The sequence below is a fragment of the Camellia sinensis genome, chromosome 11 (genome assembly GCF_055761805.1).
Source record: "Camellia sinensis isolate YWXY chromosome 11, ASM5576180v1, whole genome shotgun sequence".
In the NCBI taxonomy this organism is placed as follows: Eukaryota; Viridiplantae; Streptophyta; class Magnoliopsida; order Ericales; family Theaceae; genus Camellia; species Camellia sinensis.
In genome coordinates, this window is record NC_138971.1 from 174,991,640 (window position 1) to 175,014,230 (window position 22,591).

At 34.8% G+C, this 22,591-nt stretch overlaps 1 protein-coding gene across 1 annotated transcript; it reads right to left on the minus strand.

Moving 5' to 3' along the window:
• Window positions 1-3,052: 3,052 nt before the first annotated feature.
• LOC114313302 (mitochondrial inner membrane protein OXA1) lies at window positions 3,053-17,259 on the minus strand. Its single transcript, XM_082896383.1, has 9 exons — window positions 16,537-17,259; window positions 11,243-11,333; window positions 10,392-10,439; window positions 7,390-7,448; window positions 6,440-6,515; window positions 6,176-6,307; window positions 5,197-5,304; window positions 3,973-4,027; window positions 3,053-3,703 (listed from the first exon to the last, which is right to left on the minus strand). Exons 1-9 carry the CDS (start codon window positions 16,998-17,000, stop codon window positions 3,438-3,440), a joined length of 1,299 nt encoding a protein of 432 aa, XP_082752509.1. The 5' UTR covers window positions 17,001-17,259; the 3' UTR covers window positions 3,053-3,437.
• Between the last annotated feature and the right edge of the window lie 5,332 nt (window positions 17,260-22,591).

The window sequence follows — 22,591 nt, forward strand, 5'->3', positions numbered from 1 at the left end:
CAGTCTTCTTGGGTTCGATGTGTCTTCTGGGATTCTCTTCTCGTTGATTCTCCACGCCCGACCTCCCGTGAAAACCGGTGAAAATGTCCTTTAGTTTTGTTGTGCGGAGGGACTGCAAGAACAGTTTTCTGCCTCCATTTCTGGGCATCTTTTTTGGCCGCTAGAATCGGCGTATCTTGTAACGGGAATGGTGACTGCTTGACGTTGTTCTGCATTATGAAATTGAAGACTGTTTACAGGTTCGCCAATTTGTCCGCCATTCCTTTCATCTCGCCGCCTCTCCGTAGGCACCTATCTTTCCATACCTGGAGATCGTCTTCGTTATAGTACCCGCCTCGGTCTGATTTCTTTGGCACGTCACCCTCCTGGCCGACGTCCTTTTCTCCGTGATTCTTATTACGAGTCTTTTCGTTTCAGTTGTCTTCTTCGACATCAAGGTCTACATGTTTCCCACTTCTAGTAGGGATGTCGTTCCCAACCTTATCTTTCTGTCCGTTGCTGGCCATCTATTCTCCTTTCTTTCCCACAGACGGCGCCAAATTGTGGGTGTTGATTTTCGACCACACAACCAAAAAGGAAAACTCAGCTGGAGAGCACCGGCAGAATAGATTAAGCCCAAATAACCTGTCACAAAAAGATAAGAATCCCGCGGTGGTTCGTCCACCCGGGGGCACACCGACGATCAAGTCAGTAAAATATCTCTCAAAGATAACCAATAGTGCTTAGCTCACTAGACCAAGCATAAAAGACATACCTTAGACTCATGAGAGCGCCTCTCTTTTATAGCCAACACAATCCTAGTCCCAATAGAAGCCTAGCTCTAATGGATTTAGGATTACTGCTAATCTTGGACTCCCAGTAGGATTATGATAAACTCTCTAAGAGTCTTATCTTTACCCAAACTGAAGTCTTCTCCCATTCTAGGACTCTTGTCCCTTATCCGCTTATCCCGGATTTCGGTATTCTCGCAGATAATCTCGGCTAGGCCGAGATCATCTCAGCATCATGACCAAGATACATAGCACCCCGGCTAGCACTTCGGTGACACCTTGGCCACGTGTCGTCATTCAAAATTTATGTCCCCACAACTTTTAATCTTCTTAATTTTTAAATAACACGATACATTAAAAAATATATTTTTTGTGAGTAAAAAAAATATAAAAGCATCCACATCAGCCTCTCTACAATGGCTTTGAAGCTATTGTAAAGAGAAAAGCTGTGAATATCAAGTCCATCAGACTCTTTACTCTCTTCATTCATTTTGTAAATGCTACAGTGCCTCAACTGATTTGTTGAGGCACCGTTCATACGACAATATATTTTTTATTATATTTTTTAAGGCAAAGTTGGGGCAAAAAGCATGGCCAGTCGTCTACCCTGATGTCTCCTCGATGTGCCGTGAGCTCCTTGTAACAAAGAAAGAAAATGTCCAAAATTGGCTTGACCGGTTGTCTATCCGGTCGACCTCTCTCCGCTCCCTCCTCCTTTCTGTCTTCAGCCTCGATATTAAAACATCGTGAATCAATAATCATCGCAAGTAAAAAAATTCATTATCAATCCGAATTCAATATCATAATCACACCAACCCTCCCACACCCCCTCACACACACACACACAAAAACAGAGATTTGTATACAGTACCTTCGCCATCAACAGTATATGGACTTGAGAGTGCTGGTAAAAGTTAAATGTCTGGGAGACAAAGATTGTAAAATCTAGAGGATGTTGTTGTAGTCATGGCTTTGATGGACTTGAGAGGGCTGGTTGAAGTTAAATGTCTGGGAGACAAAGATCGAGTAGGCTTGAGGGAGAGAAAGGAGGGAGCGAAAGAGAGGGGAATGGGGACTGATTTATCATATATTTAAATTAAAAATGATAAAAAGAATTAAAAATAATATTTTAATAAAATAAAATTTTAAAATATGGAGTTTGATGGAGTGTGTACATAAAAAGGAAGTTAGCTAAAATACAAAAGTGAATTTTTGGTTATAATTTGACTTAAAATTTGCTAAGACTGATGCGGATACTCTAACTTTTAATTTTTTCATTTGATGACTTTTTTTCTTTGTTAACAAATTTTTTTTTTTTTTTTTTAGGAAAATGAGTTAGAGCACTAATTAGTGCTATTACTAATGATGTGGCAGTGGGTCCCGCCAGGAATGATTTGATATTTTGGCCTTGGTGTTGTATTTTTTTTTTTTTATTGAATGCCATGTCATTAGTGGTCTTTTTAGAGTTCCAAAATTAGTGGTATCTATCATTGTTGTTTTTTTTAATGGTATGCTAAGGCCAACCCTACTAGTCATAGGATTGTTTTGATAAATAAGTTAAAAGTTAATTTTTTTATTTTTTTTCAAAAAATATGTAAAAAATAAAAAAATAACAAACCTCAAAAGAGATTAAAAGTCAAAAAATAATTTTTAATCTCTTTGCCAAAAAGGGCCATACATATCCAAAGTCCTTGTGTGGCTGGTAGGGTAACCCTGTGGAATATGCACAATTGTGGTAGTTGCAAATCACTTATGACAACCAAATAGGAATCACAAAACACAAAGAAAACAAAACAACTAAATAAAAAATCAACCCCCACCAGAATAATTTAGGAGGGAAAGGTCTACTTCTTTAGTATAAAAAAATCTTTTTTGTCATGAAACAATGGTTAATTCTACTTATTATTGTGTCATATTTAAGAAATCTTAAATAAATAAAAAGCTTTTTTCTTTGCTTTTTTTTGTGAAATATTTTGTCTTTTATATATAGATATATATAAGAGAGAAAAATATTTAATAAGTTTAGCCTCTATGTCATTTATCTTTTATTTCTATAAATTCAAAAGTCCAACCTTGCCGGCGATAATTTAAAGAGTTAAAGATCTTTCCTAAAAAAAAAAAAATGAAGTTAAAAGATCAAATAAAAATTATTTATATAATGGGAGTCAACTAGAAGGAAAATCATTTCATTAAATTACCAACTCGATGTTCTCAATCACGTTCATGACAAGTGAGAGAGAGAGAGAGAGAGAGAGAGAGAGAGAGAGAGACACCCATTGAACTTGTGGGTAATAAATGTGAGGTAAACAGAAATCAAGTAGCATTTGTTTGTGCTTCAGACATTGAACATGAAATTATCAAATATTAATAACAACATATAAATACCAAATAAAATTTCATATGTTATTCCCACTAGAGCTAAAGCTGAGAGAACTCTCAAATTTTCTAATTCAACTACCAAAATGACTACCACTTTCTATGACTATTTAACCTATCAGAACAACCAAAAAAGCAGCTCTCTCTCTCTCTCTCTCTCTCTCTCTCTCTCTCTCTGTGGCATTCTAAACCTTGTCTCACTGAATAAATTTGAATGGATCACCAATTTAACAATACATTTATTCTGATAACCAGCATTAGATGGTTCAACTTTTATAAAAGAACATCAGTTCACCTCTTCTTGTTCTTCTTTCTTCCCTTCACTTGCTTCTCTAAGCTTCTTAGCCTCTGACTCGTAACCGATGAGGAAGATATTCTTGGATTCACTGCAGTCTTTGGTGCTTCAATTGCTGATGAATTAACTTTTTGTGCTTCTGCAAACTTTTTGAGTGTTTCAAAAAAAGAAAAGGCAGGTTTCTCTTCAGTAGTCGGCGGCGGTGGCCCAACAGGTATTTGAGGAACACCCAAGAACTTCTTCACCCCAGGAACTTTAAGCACTGTAGAATGAAGTCGCAGAATTAGATATCAGAAAGGACGAACAATTAACAACTATTTGACCATGTCTAGGGTCACTACCTCACAGTTATCTGATATATGTATTTGGAAGAAAGCCTAAACGCACAGAAGATTTTCACAGAATGGGAAAATCTTGTGTGTTCCTAGCACAGGTTTACTGTTGAACATATTTCTTCCTATTTGCTAGGCTAGTATGAGTGTAGCAAAATATTGAAACATTTCATAATGATTGTGAACCAGAAAGACTCACCTAATCCATACGTAAGCGAGAACAGGTTGGAAGTTATCCAATAACAAAATATAGCCTGCAGAGATAAATATATCATGACATCAAAGACCTTGGTTTAAAATGTGGACGCGAACTTCTCATTCAATCACTTACAATAAAGTAGATAAATACTAAAAGCAACTGGCACAACACACAGACAGAAATTGATCTTAACCAAAAGAGATGAATATAAAACAGAACAATGATGCCAAAATCATAGCAAAAATTGTGATGAATTTTTTTAAAAAGAGTACAAAGATGACAAAACACTAACAAACTCAAGTAGTCTTTCCTGCCAACCTCGAAAGGGAAAGAGCAGGACAAAGTCCTAGGAATGACATGGGTTTGTGTTTTATGTCCACACCACACACACATAACAAACAAATAAAATGGGCCCCATAACTAATCCTTTAATTCCATTTCAGCATGAAGTAATCTCCCTAACCAAACACTGTCTAGAGCATTTTCTGTTTTTTCATGCCACAAACATTAAATGCCAAAGTACATCTTCACTACAATCAGGCTGATTCATTCCCTATTTAATGTCTTTATACTCAAAAGGATAGATTTCCAATTTACCACACTACACGATTCACAAATAATATATATATATATATATATATATTATACAAACCATATGTGTTGAAGAAAGATCTAGAATCAACATTTTATGCACTCTTTCAAATTTTCAACTACTAATAGTAGAAAAAATAAAATTTCTACGAAGTAACTTGTTTAGGCAATCTCACCAAAAGACAAAGCTCTTACAAATACCTTTATGAGATGAAGAAATTAGGGCTTTGAAACCCTTGAGTAGCAGAAACTATAACATAGGTCTGGTACTTTATGTGGCTGTGTGCCTGTCCAATGGTGTTCTATGATTTGTCCAACAAGAAACCATGTAAGCATTTAGCCCCTTATATTTGCCAAACACACTGCCAACATAGTATTTCCAGAATACAGGATAATTACTCCTTTGGGTAGGAGCGGTCCAGTTTGTGGTAATGAAAGCAATATATGTATGTGTTTCTAGAAGCACAAAATGACAAACAAATGAAATATGCATACATTAACATCAACCCCTCCATCCAACCAGGGAATTCAACCATTTATATGGAATTATTTATTATTACTATTAATGATAGAAAGTATCTGTAAATACAACATAATATGCTTGTGCAAATAATGTTGCCAACAAGTATGTACCTTCGGGAAAGTCATCGTAAGTGGAACTGTAACAATAGCAAAGACCCTTGAAACATTTTTCATGGTTTTAGCAGCAGGATTACCTTCCATACCTTCTTGCATGTTGCACTGAGAAAAGGTTGGATGTTAGTTAATAGAAAACTGATTCAAAACAAAGTAGCAGGAAGAATAACTGAGTGAAACAAAAAAAAACATATCCAGCACATGATGGCGAGTTACAGGATCCAAAGCCAAAAAATAACACAAACATTTATAACGACCAACTCAGGTTGATTCGTTTCTTCTTAGTGAAACAGAAAACCATTGATTTAAGTACCTATTAACAAAATAAACCTAGTACAGATGCATTTAGCAGCATCTAATCATCAGATAACATCACCGGAAATATTCAACCTAATTAAGCATGAGATTTTTTGCTACAACTACAACCAAATTTATGCTTCACCATCTGAAGGATGAAGATGCACATAAAGACATACAAGTAATTGCATCCTATATGTGTGATTTTAGATACATTTTATATCACACCATTAGCCAAACTCTTCCTCTTCTTCTCCAAAACACTACAGGTAATTTGTACAATCCTCCTCAATTGACTCCGGCAACATTTGTTTCTCCATTTGCATTATGCTTCTCATATGTTTGGATGTTCGCATCTCCATGTGCAAGACAAGAACGCACAAGGAGGAGAGCGTTGGAGAGCTTGATATGCATTGTTGGGCTCCTTTCCTAACAGCTTAAGGTTTGGGGACTAGTGATGATCTAACAATTTGTAACCCTTGTCTACATCCTTTGTCTAAACACGGACCATTGCCAGCTTTATTAGAAAACAAAAGTCTGTTCAAGAGTTTTTTCCTTTTTTCAATCATAATACAAACCATATCCACTATATGGCATTTAAGCCCTCTCCAACTATCCAGAGCACGAGTATCTGAGACCATAGAAAACTTGGTTTGATAGGGAAATAAAATAAACTTACCTCCACTGTTATCCAGAATGACAGTGCTGTCAAAACTGGAAAGATATACATACTATCTGGAGTTGTCAAATCTGTAAACCAGTATGCTCCACCATGTTTGAATGAAGGAACTTTTTCTACCATGTTTGAAATCTACAAATAGGGTGTTTAGGTAAATGCTAAAAAAGGAGAAAGACAAAATTAAAAATTGAATTGATTTTTTTTCTGAAACAATTTATAGATTCTTGGTGCACTTAAATATCAAGAAAAAGAAATTCATCTTACAGCAAGGAAAAAACTGACGAAGACAGGACCTTGGAAAAGGAGACCCTTTAATGGTGTAAATGGAGTAACACCGTATCTGCAACATGCAAATTATAATTTCATTCCAAAAAAAAAAAAAAAAAAGCCACAGAAACAAATAGAAGCTTGTGGAACAGCAAAGATGTTGAAACTTGAACCTATGTTTAAAAATAAAAACCAAAGGAGAGCATATACATATATGTGGTAGTTACTTGCATAAAGCTACCAGCACTAAGCATAACCAAATAGTTATCTTGTGAGGTTAACTATATGAAAAATTGCTAAAAATCGGGAGGGAAGTTATGTTAATCTATAGCAAGATGCATTGGTTTTCTTTTCAAACCCGGGGTAAATTACAAGGATGACAACACCACTTCAACAAGTATCATCATCCTGCATCTTCCATCTAGAATGCATGGTTTTAAACTTCAAATTAATTCCTAAAACCTCCCAAAAGTTGATTTTGCTACTAAAATTCAGTTCAGATTCTATCTGCAATTCTGAAACTCTAAAGTTCTGTAACGGATTTATTAAAACGATCACTTATTGCAATTGTCTCAGTGAACTTTGACCCAAAATTATGTTTTCCGGTAGATATATTTGCTAAACTGAAGTCAGATGATAGAGCAATGGTAAATAGTCTAGATCACACTAAGAAAGCCTTTGTTAGGCTGCAAAAGTAATGGTTACTAAAAGGCATGCAGAAGGAATACATTAGCTGTTTCCAGTCTAGTCAAATTATTTGCTTATCACCAATATATCTGGTTATGAATACAGTGTAACTTTAGTTACTTAAAGCTGGAACAATGAATACTGGTTTGTGCACGAAATTTTAATATCATTTGGTTCCAACAAGTCTACAGACAACTCAATCAAAACAACTACTAACGGTTATCTATCACGCATATGGAGAAGTAACAAAAGTTGCTTACTCCTTAAATAGTGCCTGCATTCGTTGCTGACCTTCAGCCACAGCTTTAGGTTCCATGCCCTGAGAAAAAATTATTTAATAATTTGCAGTGAAAATATGATTTACATAAGGGAAATTTGGCTATAAACCCCCTTTACCTTCCTTTCATTGTTAAAAGGACTAAGAAAAAAATTATACTTTCTAAACCCCCTCATAATTATAAAGTCTTGCATAAAGGACAAATTTATTATTTAAATATTTTATATGACTATTATACCCACTCTCTTCCCCACTCTCTTCCTTTCCACAGATGGCCTCTTCAAGAAGACTGGCGAGCTCTGCAACTTGTGCGGCACCGAAGCCGCCGTCATCACCTTCTCCAACGCCGGCAACACCTTCGCCTTCGGCAACCCTCCATCGACTCCGTCCTCGACCGTTACCTCTCCATGACTTCATCATCCTCCAGAGCCTCCGCAAGCTTCTCTTCCCTCTTTCGATATAGGGTTTCAACTCAAATCTGTGCACCATGAACGATTCCGATCTCTAATCTCCCGAGATATATAGATATATATATATATCTGTGTGTGTTTGTGTGTTTTGAGATTTGAATTCGAATATATAGATTTTTGAAAGCTCAAAGTTTTAAAAATATGAAAAATCTGTAAAATCTGAAGAACCGGGGTATGAAAAATTAAGATTTCTCTAAAATTTTCAGATTATAGGCCTGATTCAAGGATTATAGGCATGATGCAATGTTTTTCAAAGTAAACATCGATTGATTCAAGGATTATAGGCCTGATTCAAAGCTCAAAGCTTAAAGTTCCATCGATTTTTCAGAGTAAACATCAAATTTCATTTGATAGAACTAGAGTAAAATTTTACTTTTATACAGAGTAAAATTTTACTTTTAGCTTCAGAGTCTTACAGTTTACTTATTTTTCATAGTAAAATTTTACTTTTATACAGAGTAAAATTTTACTTTTAGTTTCAGAGTGTAAAATTTTACTCTCATTCATAGTAAAATTTTACTTTTATACAGAGTAAAATTTTATACACAATAAAATTTTACTTTTAGCTTCAGAGTCTCACAGTTTACTTGTTTTTCAGAGTAAAATTTTACTTTTATATAGAGTAAAATTTTACTTTTAGTTTCAGAGTGTAAAATTTTACTCTTATTCAGAGTAAAATTTTACTTTTATACAGAGTAAAATTTTACTTTAGTTTCAGAGTGTAACATTTTACTCTTATTCAGAGTAAAATTTTACTTTTATACAGAGTAAAATTTTACTCTGAAATACACTGATAGATATGAGGGTAATATAGTAAAAAAAACAAGTTTTAAAATATTAGGGGGTTTTAAAAGTACTTATATAATTCTTGTCCTTTTGAAAGACAAATTAGATAGTGAGGGGGCTATCACCAAATCCCCCTTTACATAAATATAACTATGATATGAAAAAAAATCCAAAGAACACATACATCTGCAAACAAACAAATGGCAAAAGAGATCATGCATAGGACAAGTGTAAAGAGAATTCCTTACAAGCTACAAAACCAATTTGATTAGGAAAGAAATAGAAAACTTTTTATGCTACAACAGCTATTTTGTGATGTGATAGGATTGTAAAAAGCCTGCAAGTTCAGAAATTAAAAGGGTGGAAGAGAGGTTATATGGGTCCTAAATATAAGCAAGTTGGAATTGGTTATAAATTGTTGAAATGGAGAAAGTAGTTGGAAATTCTGAACAGCAACTAATTAGGAAGTTAAAATTAACTATGCAGACCGAAACAAAGTTAACATTTGGGGTTTACAGAAACTTGACAAGGAAGGGATTATGTGATGAAATAGGGGTTTTTGCTATTTTAGAAGAAGAGGAAGACAAATTTATGGCCATATTTGGATGGCAAGAACCATAGACAAGGAGTGGGCAATTCCTTTGTCAGGAATCCCATTTCAAATAACAAAATCCCATGCCAATAGGATTAAACAAAAAGATTACCATTTCCATAGGTATAGATTGCTTGGCCTTTCTTATACCACGATGTAATCCTAATCATCTAGGGTGGGATACACAGATCCTTCTTTACCAATCAGGTCTATGCAAAGAGTTATATAAAGTCCCAAGCAATCAAGTACATTCTGACGGCCTCAAGCCATGTCCTTTTTTGCATATATATTGTCTTTTCCCGTAGTACAGATAGGACTTTTAAAAAAAGAGCTTCGACACTTTCACCTTTAAGACTTTTCTAGACCTAAAAATCATTTATAAGACCCACTAATAAAACTTGAACCAAAATAAGATCAATAAATCACCACTGCAGCTCATTTCTAGCAAATCTAGGAATTTATAAAATATTCTCGATTTCTATAATTTAATATAACTTTCAGAAAATTGCACCAGGAAACAGATGCATACCAATTAAAAATATAGATAGATCAAAATTTAAATTAAACATGACACAGTTACAGAGGATCCTATGCAGATTCCATATGAATTTATCAGTTTGCCTATTTCCATCCCTCGGGTAATCCACAAGTTTGTGGGCAAGAAGTAGCCAAAATATTGAAAATAACAACAGAACATAAATTGCAAAAGCAATTTAATTTAGGAGTGATGAGGATAAGAACTCTACAAAAGTTGCGTCTAAAACCCACATAGTAGCATCCACTATGAAAAATTAAGCAGTTAAAAATCATGGTATCCATAGGTAATCTGCAAGTGTTGACATATCCTATGTAGGTAAAACTGTAAAAGTACCCGTACAGGGTCTAATATCAAAATTAATCTGTCCCAACACGAATGAAGTGATTGGTTCAATAACTACCAAGGAATTATGGTATTATAAAAAAGAATCCAACGACCTAGATTGTATTAAGTCAACGAGTGTCCTAGGCAGAAGGCAGTGAGTAGGACCAAACACTCATGCATAAAATTTACCATCATGAAATCAGTGGCTGGTCCATATTCTAATTAACAACACGATGAGAGAAAAATGATAAATGAGAATCAGTGGCTGCCCATACCCTATCTTGCATCTCTTGCTTAATCTCCTCCAATTGTGGCCTCAAAAGCTGCACAAAAATGCAAATCATAAATATGCAGTGTTAATCTCCAACACGATGAGAGAAAAAATGATAAATGAGAATCAATAAGGAATCAAGCCCAAACAATATGGGGAACATGATATCAACTACAGAAGTGCTATAGAAAAAGAAATTTTATACAAATTTTCAAACCACAAGGTAATTACAAAATTGTCATTGCCACATCAATCTAGATGTTAATCCTCTTCAAAAGCTCTGTTCATCTTACAACTAGAAGAATGCCATTAGAAGTTTTCATAAGGTTCTAATTGAGATGAACTACTCTATTGCCATCAAATGCATTAATGAAAGTGATTCAAATTGTAAAAGTGTTCTACCTTCTCTAAAAATGCCATTCGTAACTTGATGATAATTAGATTATATCTATAAACTTATAGAAAAAAATTCATAGGTTTATATTTAGAGGCACCATGGGCTTACAAGAAAATAAACATGTATGATGCTACGTTGAAATTCACTTTAGCCTTCCCCTTTCTTCTCCATTTTTTCCCTTACTTCTTGGAGAAAAAGCATTCCTCCATTTTTGGTCTTTACAATTTTATAACATATCATTCCTAAAACCACATGCATGGAAAGAAAAATACAAATTCAATTTTTTAAGAAAAATAAATAAGAAAATTATTGGAATTAATGAACTCTATAACTTTCAGATTACGGCCAAATTCTTTCACAATTTCACTCAACATGAAGGATCAGTGCTTATTGGCTTGTCATACATTAGCACACAGAAACAAGTAAAACTTAACGTGGGAACAAGTAACGGATCTTACACTCAATTTTGTAGTAGACTTGAGCTGGTTTATCAAAAGTGGAATTGTTGCCCCTCGAATGAGAAGAGTCGTCACAACTATGGATGCCCACCTGAATGGAATAAAACACTTTCTTCTGTCAAATCACATATCATTAATACTTTCACAGTATTCTGGATTCGAAACCATCAAATTATACGTTGCATCTTTTAAAAACATGGTGATTTCATATTCATAATGGCAACCACAGTTAGGGGGCACTTGGATTCAGAAAACATCTTTGAATGAATGCCTTATACAAGATTACAACAGAGATACCATCCCTCCCTCATTAGTGGGATATTGCAATACTGCTCGAGGTCATATTGTGGCAGAACACAAGACTCCTAACTCTTAGGGATCTCCTACCAAGGGCTCACATTGAGCATTGAACTAAATAAGACCAAAATGACATAGAGGGGGCGAAACAAAGAAAACAAGACGTAAGAAATGGCTAGTATGAGGGATAGAAGGGGGATATGAAAGAAAATGGACGTAAGAAATGGTTAGTATGAGGGATAATAGTTGCACGGAGCGAGAGCGGGGGAACGCGGCCACTTAGAGGAGTCGTAGATTAGGAGCGCTTATGTATTATTTTTATTAATTATATTTTATTTATTATAATAAATAAGGAATAATAAATTATGTTAAAATGAATAAAAAATAAAAATTAGATTCTTTATTTTATAAATTTTTTAAGATTTTTTTATTATATATGATTTAAATAGATTTCTTTTAAACAATTAAATGATTTGTTTTATTTATTATATGTTAAAAAGTTAAGAAATAATAAATTATGTTAAAAAAAGAAAAAAAGAAATAACAAATAAAAATTATTGTTAAAATCCACCCACTACACCACTACCACCTCACCTACTCCACTAAACCTAACCCACTACACCACTACCACCTCCACTTCACCTACTCCACCTACCACCTACTACCACCTACTCTTCTATATATAGGAATCATTGTAACATATCTATACATCAATCAATAATACATCATTCATTCTCTATACAATTTTCTTTATACATTGAATTTTAACATGGTATCAGAGCAAGGTTAAGAACTTAGTGATTCCGCTTCACCGGCGGGCGGCAGCCTCGCCTTGGCCGTCCGCCGGACCTCTACACATACCTTCACTCCGCTGTCAAATTTCTTGCTGCTCTCTCTTGAATCCCTTTCCACATATCATACAGAAATGGCACTGCCGTTTAAATTTGGCCCGGAAGGAAATATGTCTCCTCAAGCAGCCCTTGGAAACCCAGATGATCGAAGTTTTAATAACAACTCTATGCGCAGCTCCTCAAGCTATGATGATATTCCGGGTTTGCAACATCTGAAGGATGAAAGGGATACAGCTATGCGACAAACACGGCAACTGCAGCAGGAACTGTCACCTTTCAAGCTCAAACAGAATACCCTCCAGATATGCAATGCAAAGATAAATTTCTCCTACAAAACACAATTGTGGCTTCAGATGCTGATGTCGATGAGCTTCCACAAGATACCTTTAATAAAGACAGTGGAAGGACAATACAAGAATGCAAGCTTAGGGTTGTCTATCTCTCTTTCCCATGTGCACTTTTCTTTTTATTCTACTTTTTGACATACCAACCCATGCATTTACTCTCTCCCTCTCGGCAGACCTATGCACATGGGCACACACTCAACACACTACCACAAACAAATAAAATAAAATTCCTCATAGCCCCTGCTTGACACACCACCCCACTTTCTTGTTATTATAATAAATAAACTGATGTGATCCACTCTTTTTCCCCAAACAAATAAAATAACTAAATAAATAAGCAAATGAATTGAACCCTCCTCGGGCCACCCAATTCACTTTTCTTATTATTATATATACATTTTTTCATTCTAAAATATTCTCCACCCAAAATCATTATCACATTTTCCACCGCCCAAATTTTATTTTTTTATTATAAAACTTAATTGGTGGTCTATTTTTATTCCTTATTATATATTCATCATCACCATGCTTATCATTTCATCACTATCTCCACATTTTTTATTATTCGATTCCCTTACTTTTTCAAAAAAAAAAAAAAAAAAAAAAAAAAATCATCATTTCACAAACTCATTTTATTCATGTCGGGGCTCACCCCGATCACCATTTTACACCAAAAAAAAAAAAAAAACACAACGGCTTTGTTTTCTTTTCTGCAAACAACCACATCCACAGGCGGGATTTTTCTTCTCTTCGCCTATTCTGCTGGTCTTTTCTTCTTGCCTCCGTCCTGGGCGGCCCTTGACGGTGTTGCCTCCGTGTTTCCCACTCCACTGGGCACGATCACTATTCCCTGCTCCTCCACTGCAGCATATGGCGGACCTCCGAATCGGAACATCACGGTGGCCTTCCGCTTCAGCTCCTTGTTTTCTGCCTTTAGCACACTTATCTCTGCTCGCGCATCCTTATACATGCGTTGGAGCAGAGCCAGCTGGGAGTTTAACTGTTGCACCTCATTTGTCCTGCTCTGCAGCCGGTGCGACAAGTTTGTGACCGCAGTCATGGTTTCCACACATGACTTCAGAGTATACTGATTGGCCTCAATATCAATTTGCACCGCCATTTTTTGCTCCACCGACCGCATCGGAAAGTTCAACGGAGCAAACACAGAGGTGTTTGGTTGAGGTTCACTGGCCACCGCACCAGTTCTCTCTCTTGTTGACTCATTGAGGTCGGGAAAGAGAGTGAGTAGACCACGGGATGAAGAGGCCATATTCTAGGTAGCTGAACGGGAAGAAGAGGCCATGTTTTTTGGGTTGCTGAGTGTTTCCGAGAAGGGTTGGATACAGAGTATTGACAGATTGTTTCAGAATAACAAGTTCAGAGGTTTCAGTCTGGTTTGGTTTCCTCCGCCTCCGCATTGGTTTATATTGACACTGACGACGCGGCCGACACGCCGCTCTGTCGCTCACGTGCCTCGCCGCGTCTCCGGCTCACCTTTTGATGGCTCGACGCTTTCTGTCGGGCACGACTTTTGATGAAGTGGGCGCGCCTCTTGAGGGCGCAACTTTTGATGGCACGCCTTTTTATGGATTGGGCACGCATTTTGATGGCACGTCTTTTTATGGATTGGGCACGCCTTTTGATGGCACGCCTTTTGAAAGATTGGGCACACCTTTTGAGGGTGCGACTTTTTAAGGGTCCGACAAGACTCTGTAAACTGTCCCGACATTGATTCCGGTTAGCTCCTTCATGGGTCCGACAAGACTCAGTAAACTGTCCCGACATTGATTCCGGTTAGCTCCTTCATGGGTCCGACAAGACTCAGTAAACTGTCCCGACATTGATTCCGGTTAGCTCCTTTATGGGTCCGACAAGACTCCGTAAACTGTCCCGACATTGATTCCGGTTAGTTTCTACAAGGATCCAGCAAGACTCCGTAAACTGTCACAACATTGTCTGCTACAACGGTCCGACATGACCCCATAAACTGTCTTCTACATCGGTCTGACACCGCCATCCAGTGTCCTCTACACCGTTATGACACCACCATACAGTGTCCTCTACAACGTTATGACACCCCCATACAGTGTCCTCTACAACATTATGACACCACCATCCCGTGTCTTCACCAATGGTCTGACACGACCATACAGTGTCTCTTATCCTCTTTTATTTTTATGTATTTTGTTGTTTTGTTACTCTCTCCAAACTCAAGTTGGTTAGTTCCTATCCCCCTTGAGTTTGCGGGGGGCTGTTAAAATCCACCCACTACACCACTACCACCTCACCTACTCCACTAAACCTAACCCACTACACCACTATCACCTCCACTTCACCTACTCCACTAAACCTAACCCACTACACCACTACCACCTCCACTTCACCTATTCCACCTACCACCTACTACCACCTACTCTTCTATATATAGGAATCATTGTAACATATCTATACATCAATCAATAATACATCATTCATTCTCTATACAATTTTCTTTATACATTGAATTTTAACAATTATATTATATATGATAAAATAAATAATTTTTTATTTTAGATATAAAAATTATATTGTTTATAATAAATTATATTATAAAACAAATATGAAAACGGAGAGGGAGAGGGAGAGAGAACAGAGAATAGATCGAGAGAGAGAAGCAAACAGAGATCGACAGTAAGAGAAGAGAGGGACAAAGACTAGGGCTTCGAAGGGGAAGTCAAAGGGCGCGAGATCGAAGTCGTTGAACAGAGGATCGAAGCTAGCGACCAGATTCTCTCCATGCCCTCTCAAGAATGCTTTCTTCTTGCATCATATTCGCATTTCTCTCTCCTCAGAATCGCGATTCTTCTTCAAAAACGCAGAATCGCGCTTCTTCCTCAGAGTCGTCACCATCTAAGACGATTCCTACTACTGAGTGAGGGATACAAGGGGAATAGGAAAGAAAAAGGGATGTACGAAATGGGTAGTATGAGGGATATAAGGGGCATAGGATAGAAAAAGGGATGTAAGAATCATACATTTGGGCTTAATGATACTAAGCTCTTTGCACTGAAGATCCTCCTGTTTCATTCTTTCCATATGCACTAAAAGAGATGCAAGAGCACCGCTCCATATATTTTTATTATTCTTCTCTAGATTCATCATCCACTAAAAGACCTCCTTCACCAAATAATGACAACCGTGGGAGGGGGTGGAAGGCTTGCAAAAAGAAGTTAGCCGTGCCAACACTCCAGTTTTAGCTTGACTTTTTTTATGTACACTGGGTGGCTATTAGTGAGACACATGACTCCACATATATATTGAAGCAAGGCCCTTGAGCAAAATATTTTTGCTTATGCCGCTACCCAATTTGACTAAACCACCAAGTTACTCTAATTCAGATTGTCCTACATTGTCCAAAAGAAGATACACATGTGAACAATCAAACAACTAAATTATCAATTTGGAAGCAATAAATAACAGTACATATACACACACATACACATATGTCAGTCTTAACCCCCCCCAAAATGACAGGGATTAGTGTTAAAAAGAGGATAGGTGCTGCTCCTTTGTTCTTACTTCTTTAAAACCTATCAAAATTTTGTTTGTGAGGAGTTCAAAATTTCCAACCACAATTCAGCTGCGCCTATAGTGCCTTGAGAAAAATGACTTTCTCAATCCGAAATCGAACAACCCAATATTTTCCTAACAAGTGACTCACCATTTTCATGACAGATACAAATAAACCAACTTTACAAGAACACAGAATCCAAGTTCCAATACAAATTATAAATATAATGCTTCTATTACAGCTCCTTACCATTCAAATCCTGTAAACGAATGAACATTGTCGATCAAATACTGCAAAGCTGCCACAGGAAAAGCGGAATCCGCAGCGGCAATCGCAACTTCATTCGCAGCAGGGGCAGCACAAGCCACAACCTCAGCAGTTTTATCGGCAAGCACTTCGGCAACATCGGCCATATACTCAATTTTGTCAGCCCCTTCGCCGACAGCCGTGGACATGTGCCTACCCAAAACCGATCCCAGCATCGGAGAAATAGAGAATTGAGACCATCTCTGGTCTTGAAATGAAGTATTAAACCCTGCAAAAGTGTTGATTCGGCTTCCGAAGGATTGGTGTTGATGGAGAGTGTTAAAATTTCGATCTTTTTGGTGGGATTTGTGATCATTGTCGTCGCAATGAATGAGTGGAATTGAAAGGGTGAAACGTTCTCGAGCGAGGAGGGTGAATCTTGTTGAGATACTACGCCTGTACGCCATTGATGCGAAGACCCAGCTGTGAAGGGTAGAGAAATTAGCAAACGAATCGTAAAACTGAAACCTAAGTGGTTAGAGAGAGAGGGTGTGGTGATCCAGGAGGAGGAAGCAAGGGTTTAAGGTTTCAGTGAGATGCCCTCTCTTCAGATCGTTCGTTCGTTTGCCCTCGACAGGGCTTCTTTTTTTTCCGTTTTTTTTTATTATCGAATTTCAACTGGTCTCGAATCGATTGAATTTTATTTGGTCGGTTATTCTGCTGGTTATTCGATATGTCGATCGGTAAAAAGATTAATAGATGTTGTCGATATGGTAATAATTACGATAGATAAATATTGGACAAATTACAAATATTTGGTCAAAATTTTGTGAAAATATAAATTCCTTATTGAAGTTTGAGAAATTACATCTCGCTCTTTAAGATTTATATTTTCATAACAAATTATCCCTGAGATTTTTATTTTTATACAGATTTCCTCATAATTTTTCTTAATTTGTTATAAAAATTTGACCCCCATGAGGCAATTTGTAATTTCTCAAACCTTAAGAAGAATTTGTATTTTTATCAAACCTCAAGGGGGTGTTTGTAATTTGCCCATAAATATTTCATCCGGTTATTTGACTGATTTATGATGAAGACAAATTTAAATTATTTGAGACAATTTAACTCGAGGTATAAAGAATTTTTCTTTTTTTTATTATTAATATTATTATTATTTATTCCGGACTCAAAATTTGGGCCATTTATAAGCCGACCTTCTAAGGCTATTTTGGAAAGATAGTTATAATCAGCTTTTTGATTAAAAGTTACTTATAAATAGCTTTTTTGTGAGAGAGGAAGTGGGTTATAATCCGAGAAGTGGATTATAACCTACTTCCTAAAAGTCAATTTGAAAAAAATATCGAGAAATCCATCACTCACCTTTTATTTTCAGTCAAGAGAGCTATAAAAAGATTAGGTTAAGTTTGGCATCTTCAAAAAAAGTCAAAAAGTCACTATCCTATTTAAGTCATATCATCTTATTTAAGTCACATCACCTCTCTACCATATCACTTTAAACCCAACTCATATTTTGTAAAGAAAATTGTTTGAGGGCCACAAAATCAATGGCTCAAAACTGTTAAAACGACGTTGTTTTGCGTCGTTTTGCGCCCAAAACGACGTCGTTTTGACAGTTTTGAGCCATTTGAGCCACTGATTTTGTGGCCCTCTATCATTATTGTTTTATAAAAAGTCAAAAAATACACTTATTTAGAACATCCCAAACAACCTCTTAGTATAAATTTTGAATCTAAAATCTTAAGTCACCCAAATCGTTATTTTACCAACTTATTTAAGGTTGGGCTTCTAGTCTTTAACCACAATTGGAGAGGTTCATAAATAATTTATATAAGAGTGTTTTGAAAAGTTGGTAAAAAGTTAGATTTTGACTTTTTATCAAATTTTTTATTTTTTTGGAAAGTGATTTAAGAAGTTGGTAAAAAATTGACTTTTTTCTTTTTAGTTTAATATTTATTTATGGTGTCAGATCACTTTAAAATGACCAAAATATCTTTACTAAACTTGTGAAATTTACATTTTTCCCATGTGTGTTTGACCCTTTGTTTTTTAAATTGTAATATTAAAATTTACGGAGGGTAATTATGTAATTTGATAGACTTGCGTTTTACCTCTTCCCAAATGATGTTTGTTGCGTTTTGCAAAGCATGCATTTTTTCCCATAAAATAAAAACGCTGCTTTTTGTGAATGTTCCCAAAACGGCACACAGAGTATCTTGCTACAAAAATAAAAATTAAAAAAATAATTGAAATAATTTGTAATTTATAATTGAGCAAATTATAGTAATAATCCTTATATTTGGGTCCTTTAATTCTAATTGACTTTATTTTGATTATGAATTTATGATTTTATCTTAATTTGATTTAGTTGATTAAATTGTTAATTTTTTAAATGAAAAGTATACAAATAAACAACATGTAACAATTTTTAAAGGCAAAATTATAAAGTTTTTTAACTCAATTAGTTAACCTCAACTAAGGCCTATTTTGACAAGTTAGTTAAAAATTAATTTTTTGACTTTTTAGTTTTTTTTAGTCATATCACCTCTCTATTTTTTTAAACATTTTTTGAAAAAAAAAAAAAATAACTTTTAACTTACTTTTCAAAATACCCCTATCTCCATGATTATTTTTTTATCAAAAACCCTAACATTTTATCAACTTGACCAAATTGATACAAAATTTAAAATTTAAAATTAAAAGGTTAAGATTAAGTCAATTAAAAATAAATGAATCAAAATGGCACTAGGGATACAAATATGAGGATTACCAGTGTAATTCTTGCATCTCAAAAAAATAAAAATAAAAATCTCAATATATATCTCTTTATTTCAATAATCATTGCATCTTCAATTTAAAAACCCTAATTTTCTTTCATCCACTCACTCTTCTTATATTGTCTTTGCCGTCACTCTCTCTCCTTTATCGTTGTCACTGCTGCCACTCTCTCTCCTCTATCATTGTCATTGCCGCCACTTCTAACTCTTCTACTTACACCCTAAACCTCCACATGCAACCATGAAAATAGGTGCTTTGCTGCAAGGGTTTGTGTTGGGTGGTCTCAAACCAAAGAAAAAATATGTGGCAAGAAGGGATGGCGGAGGAGAGAGGCGGCGCTCGTGATGAAGCATGGTTGTGATGTTTAGAATTATGGTTTGAGTGGAATATGATAAGAGTATTATGATATCTTTATTTTAGAATAAAATCATATTAAGAAAAAATTTCATCAAATATGTGAACTTAAGGTAATTGGTGTTTACAAATAAAATTATCCAAAACTATGCCCAAACATAGGGAAAAAAATTTATATACCAATAGGGTATCAAACACACCTAATTAAAATTACACATTTTAATTTAGGATTACTATAATCGTTTTCACTATGTATATAAAAATAATTTTTTTTTAAAAAAACACTCAAACTTTTTTTTCCCCTAAAATATACACATGACATTATTGATAAAAAAATATGGAATAAGATTTGATTTATGATTGCGTCAACAACGACAATGGGGATAGCAATGACGTTGACGAGTAAAGTTGCATTGACGACGGCAACAATGATGTTGACAAATGAGGTGTAGCCACCGATGATCCGCCCGGTGAATTCCGGCACAATGGACACGCCACCTTGAGCCATTCATCTATGCAATTAGCATGAAAGTAGTGATTGCATTCTGGTATGGTTCTCAAGGTTTCTTTGGGCTGTTACTCGGCCAAACAAATTGGGCAAGTGCCATCATTGGGCTTGGGAAGTCGCCCGCTTTCACTGAGCACAGTCGTTGGGTAGGACTCTATGGTGGGCCGATCGAGGCCCATTATGATTACCATAGGCTGTGGAGTCCAGTTAGAGAGTTGAGCTTCAATTTGGCGTTGTTGATTGTATTTCTTGATCCTGCTAAGTGTAACATGAAAGCCCAATAAGGCAAACAGACCCAGGTATTGCAACTCCAATGACAATCCCATACTTAGCAGCCCTTGGTAGACCTATAAAATAGTAGTACTTTTGATGTAAAACTATTGACAAGCATATATATATATATATATATATAATAAAATAAATAAATAAAGAATATTCGGGTTTTATTATTTCAAATTAAAACCCTAGACAAAGTGACTTATAATTTTAAAGACAAAATAAACATAACAATTGTCTTGCTCTCGTTGAGTATTTAGCATAATATTTTTTGTTTAAAGATTACATTTCTTATTATCTTTGTGCTAAGTAAAGTTAGCAAGAATTTATAATTGTAAATTAAACCATCTCGTAGAGACCCCAAGGTTACAAGAGTGATAAATTATTCATTATTATGTGCGATATGTTGTACATGATATCTTAGTCATATATTAATGTAGTGTTTACACTAATCAATAACTGAGATATTGTATACAACATTTATATACACCGAGCCGAATAATCTTCACAGGAGATTAGAGGAGATTAGAGGAATAGTGAAAGTAGGGATCATTTGGAAGCCTTGGTTAACACCAGCTTCTTTTTTAAAAATATCGTGAATCATAATACAAAGTAGGTGTTTAGAAGTTATTATTTTAGTAAGCTATTTTAGTAAGTTAAAATTTTTGTATTTTGAAAGATGGTTGAATTTTTTTGTAATTATATGATGTTTATGAGAGAAAAAGTGAAATGATTATAGATTTGACGTAACATTTTGTTTGATTAGCTATTTTAACCTATTTTATCATTTTATAAATTCTAGCTAAAAAAAACCTTTATCAAACACCCAAAATACTGAGTCAAATTAATTGTTTGTCATCCGAAACTTCCATTTGACTATAGGGCTATATGTACAGACTTTGGCTTATTATGACTTATTAAAATACAGGAAGGGTTGCATAATCATGAAAGCAAGGTGACAAACACACCATTCTTCAATTTGAACATCTCCAAATTGGTTTTTGAGATTGATGACGTGTTAATATTAACTGGTAAAGGAGAAAACAATAATCATCATATTTGTGATTATAATTACTTCTTAACATGGTTAGGGGAATCAGTGGGACTAGGATTAATCAAAGTTTTTGTACTTGGAGATTAATAGTTTGAATCTTTTTACCTGCATGTAAATCTAATTTTTTGTGTAATCATTGAAAAAAATTTCTTCTTACTTTTAGAGTTTCTTTGACTAATTTGTATGTTATATTAAATTTTTGTCATTATATATTGTCACGAAACAGGGAAGCAATATCCTAGTTAAATTATAAATTTTTAATATTATCTTTAGGGAAAATTCTAAATATATATAAAATTAATATTAAAAATTTGACAAGAATGATGTGGCAATATCATTATTATAAATAAATCCATTTTTAATGGTGTTTTGTTTTGAAGTTAAACTTCTACAATGAGCCACATCATTATGTATTAATTTTTTTTTGTATATATAACATTACTCTTTTATTTTTTTAAGAAAATACGTGTAAAAAAATAAAAATAATAATTTGACAACTTATAAAAAGACTAACATCGCTTTGCATCCAAACAAAAACACGAAAAAAGTCTAAAAAGACGATTATTATTAGTTTTATTAAGAAAAAGATAAGCTAGGTGCCATTACCCCCACCAAAATAAATAAATAAAAATGAAATGATAGCAAAATAAATAAATGAATAGAATGAATTGAAGTTTTTTTTTTTTTTTTTTTGAACGAGGACTTCAATGTTGAATTTTCTACCTAATGCTGTCACCATCCTATGTCTCCTCTTCGAGTTGAATGTCTAAAACTTGTTTGTCTTTGTGTTATTGAGATGAGTCCACAGATTTAGACCACTACTCCCTTTCATTCACTGCCTTTCCTAAGCTGACTTCTTTTTCCTTTTCTTTTTTTTGAAAGAAAATAATTCAAATTTTTTTTATACATAAATCACTCAAAATAATGTGATAATTACATTTTTGTACAATTATTGAAATGGAATGATATGAAGAGATCACATTATTTTGTATAAATTTTATGTTTAAATTTTCTAATTATATAATATTACTTTTTCTTTTTAATTTTTTAAACTGACACTACAAAAA

Coding starts and splice junctions, on each gene's coding strand:
- LOC114313302 (XM_082896383.1), bottom strand. CDS start 17,000: ATGGCGTACAGGCGTAGTATCTCAACAAGATTCACCCTCCTCGCTCGA. Junction 5,305..6,175: donor CATTCTGGATAACAGTGGAG/GTAAGTTTATTT, acceptor ACCTTTTCTCAG/TGCAACATGCAAGAAGGTAT. Junction 3,704..3,972: donor CTCGCTTACGTATGGATTAG/GTGAGTCTTTCT, acceptor TTCATTCTACAG/TGCTTAAAGTTCCTGGGGTG.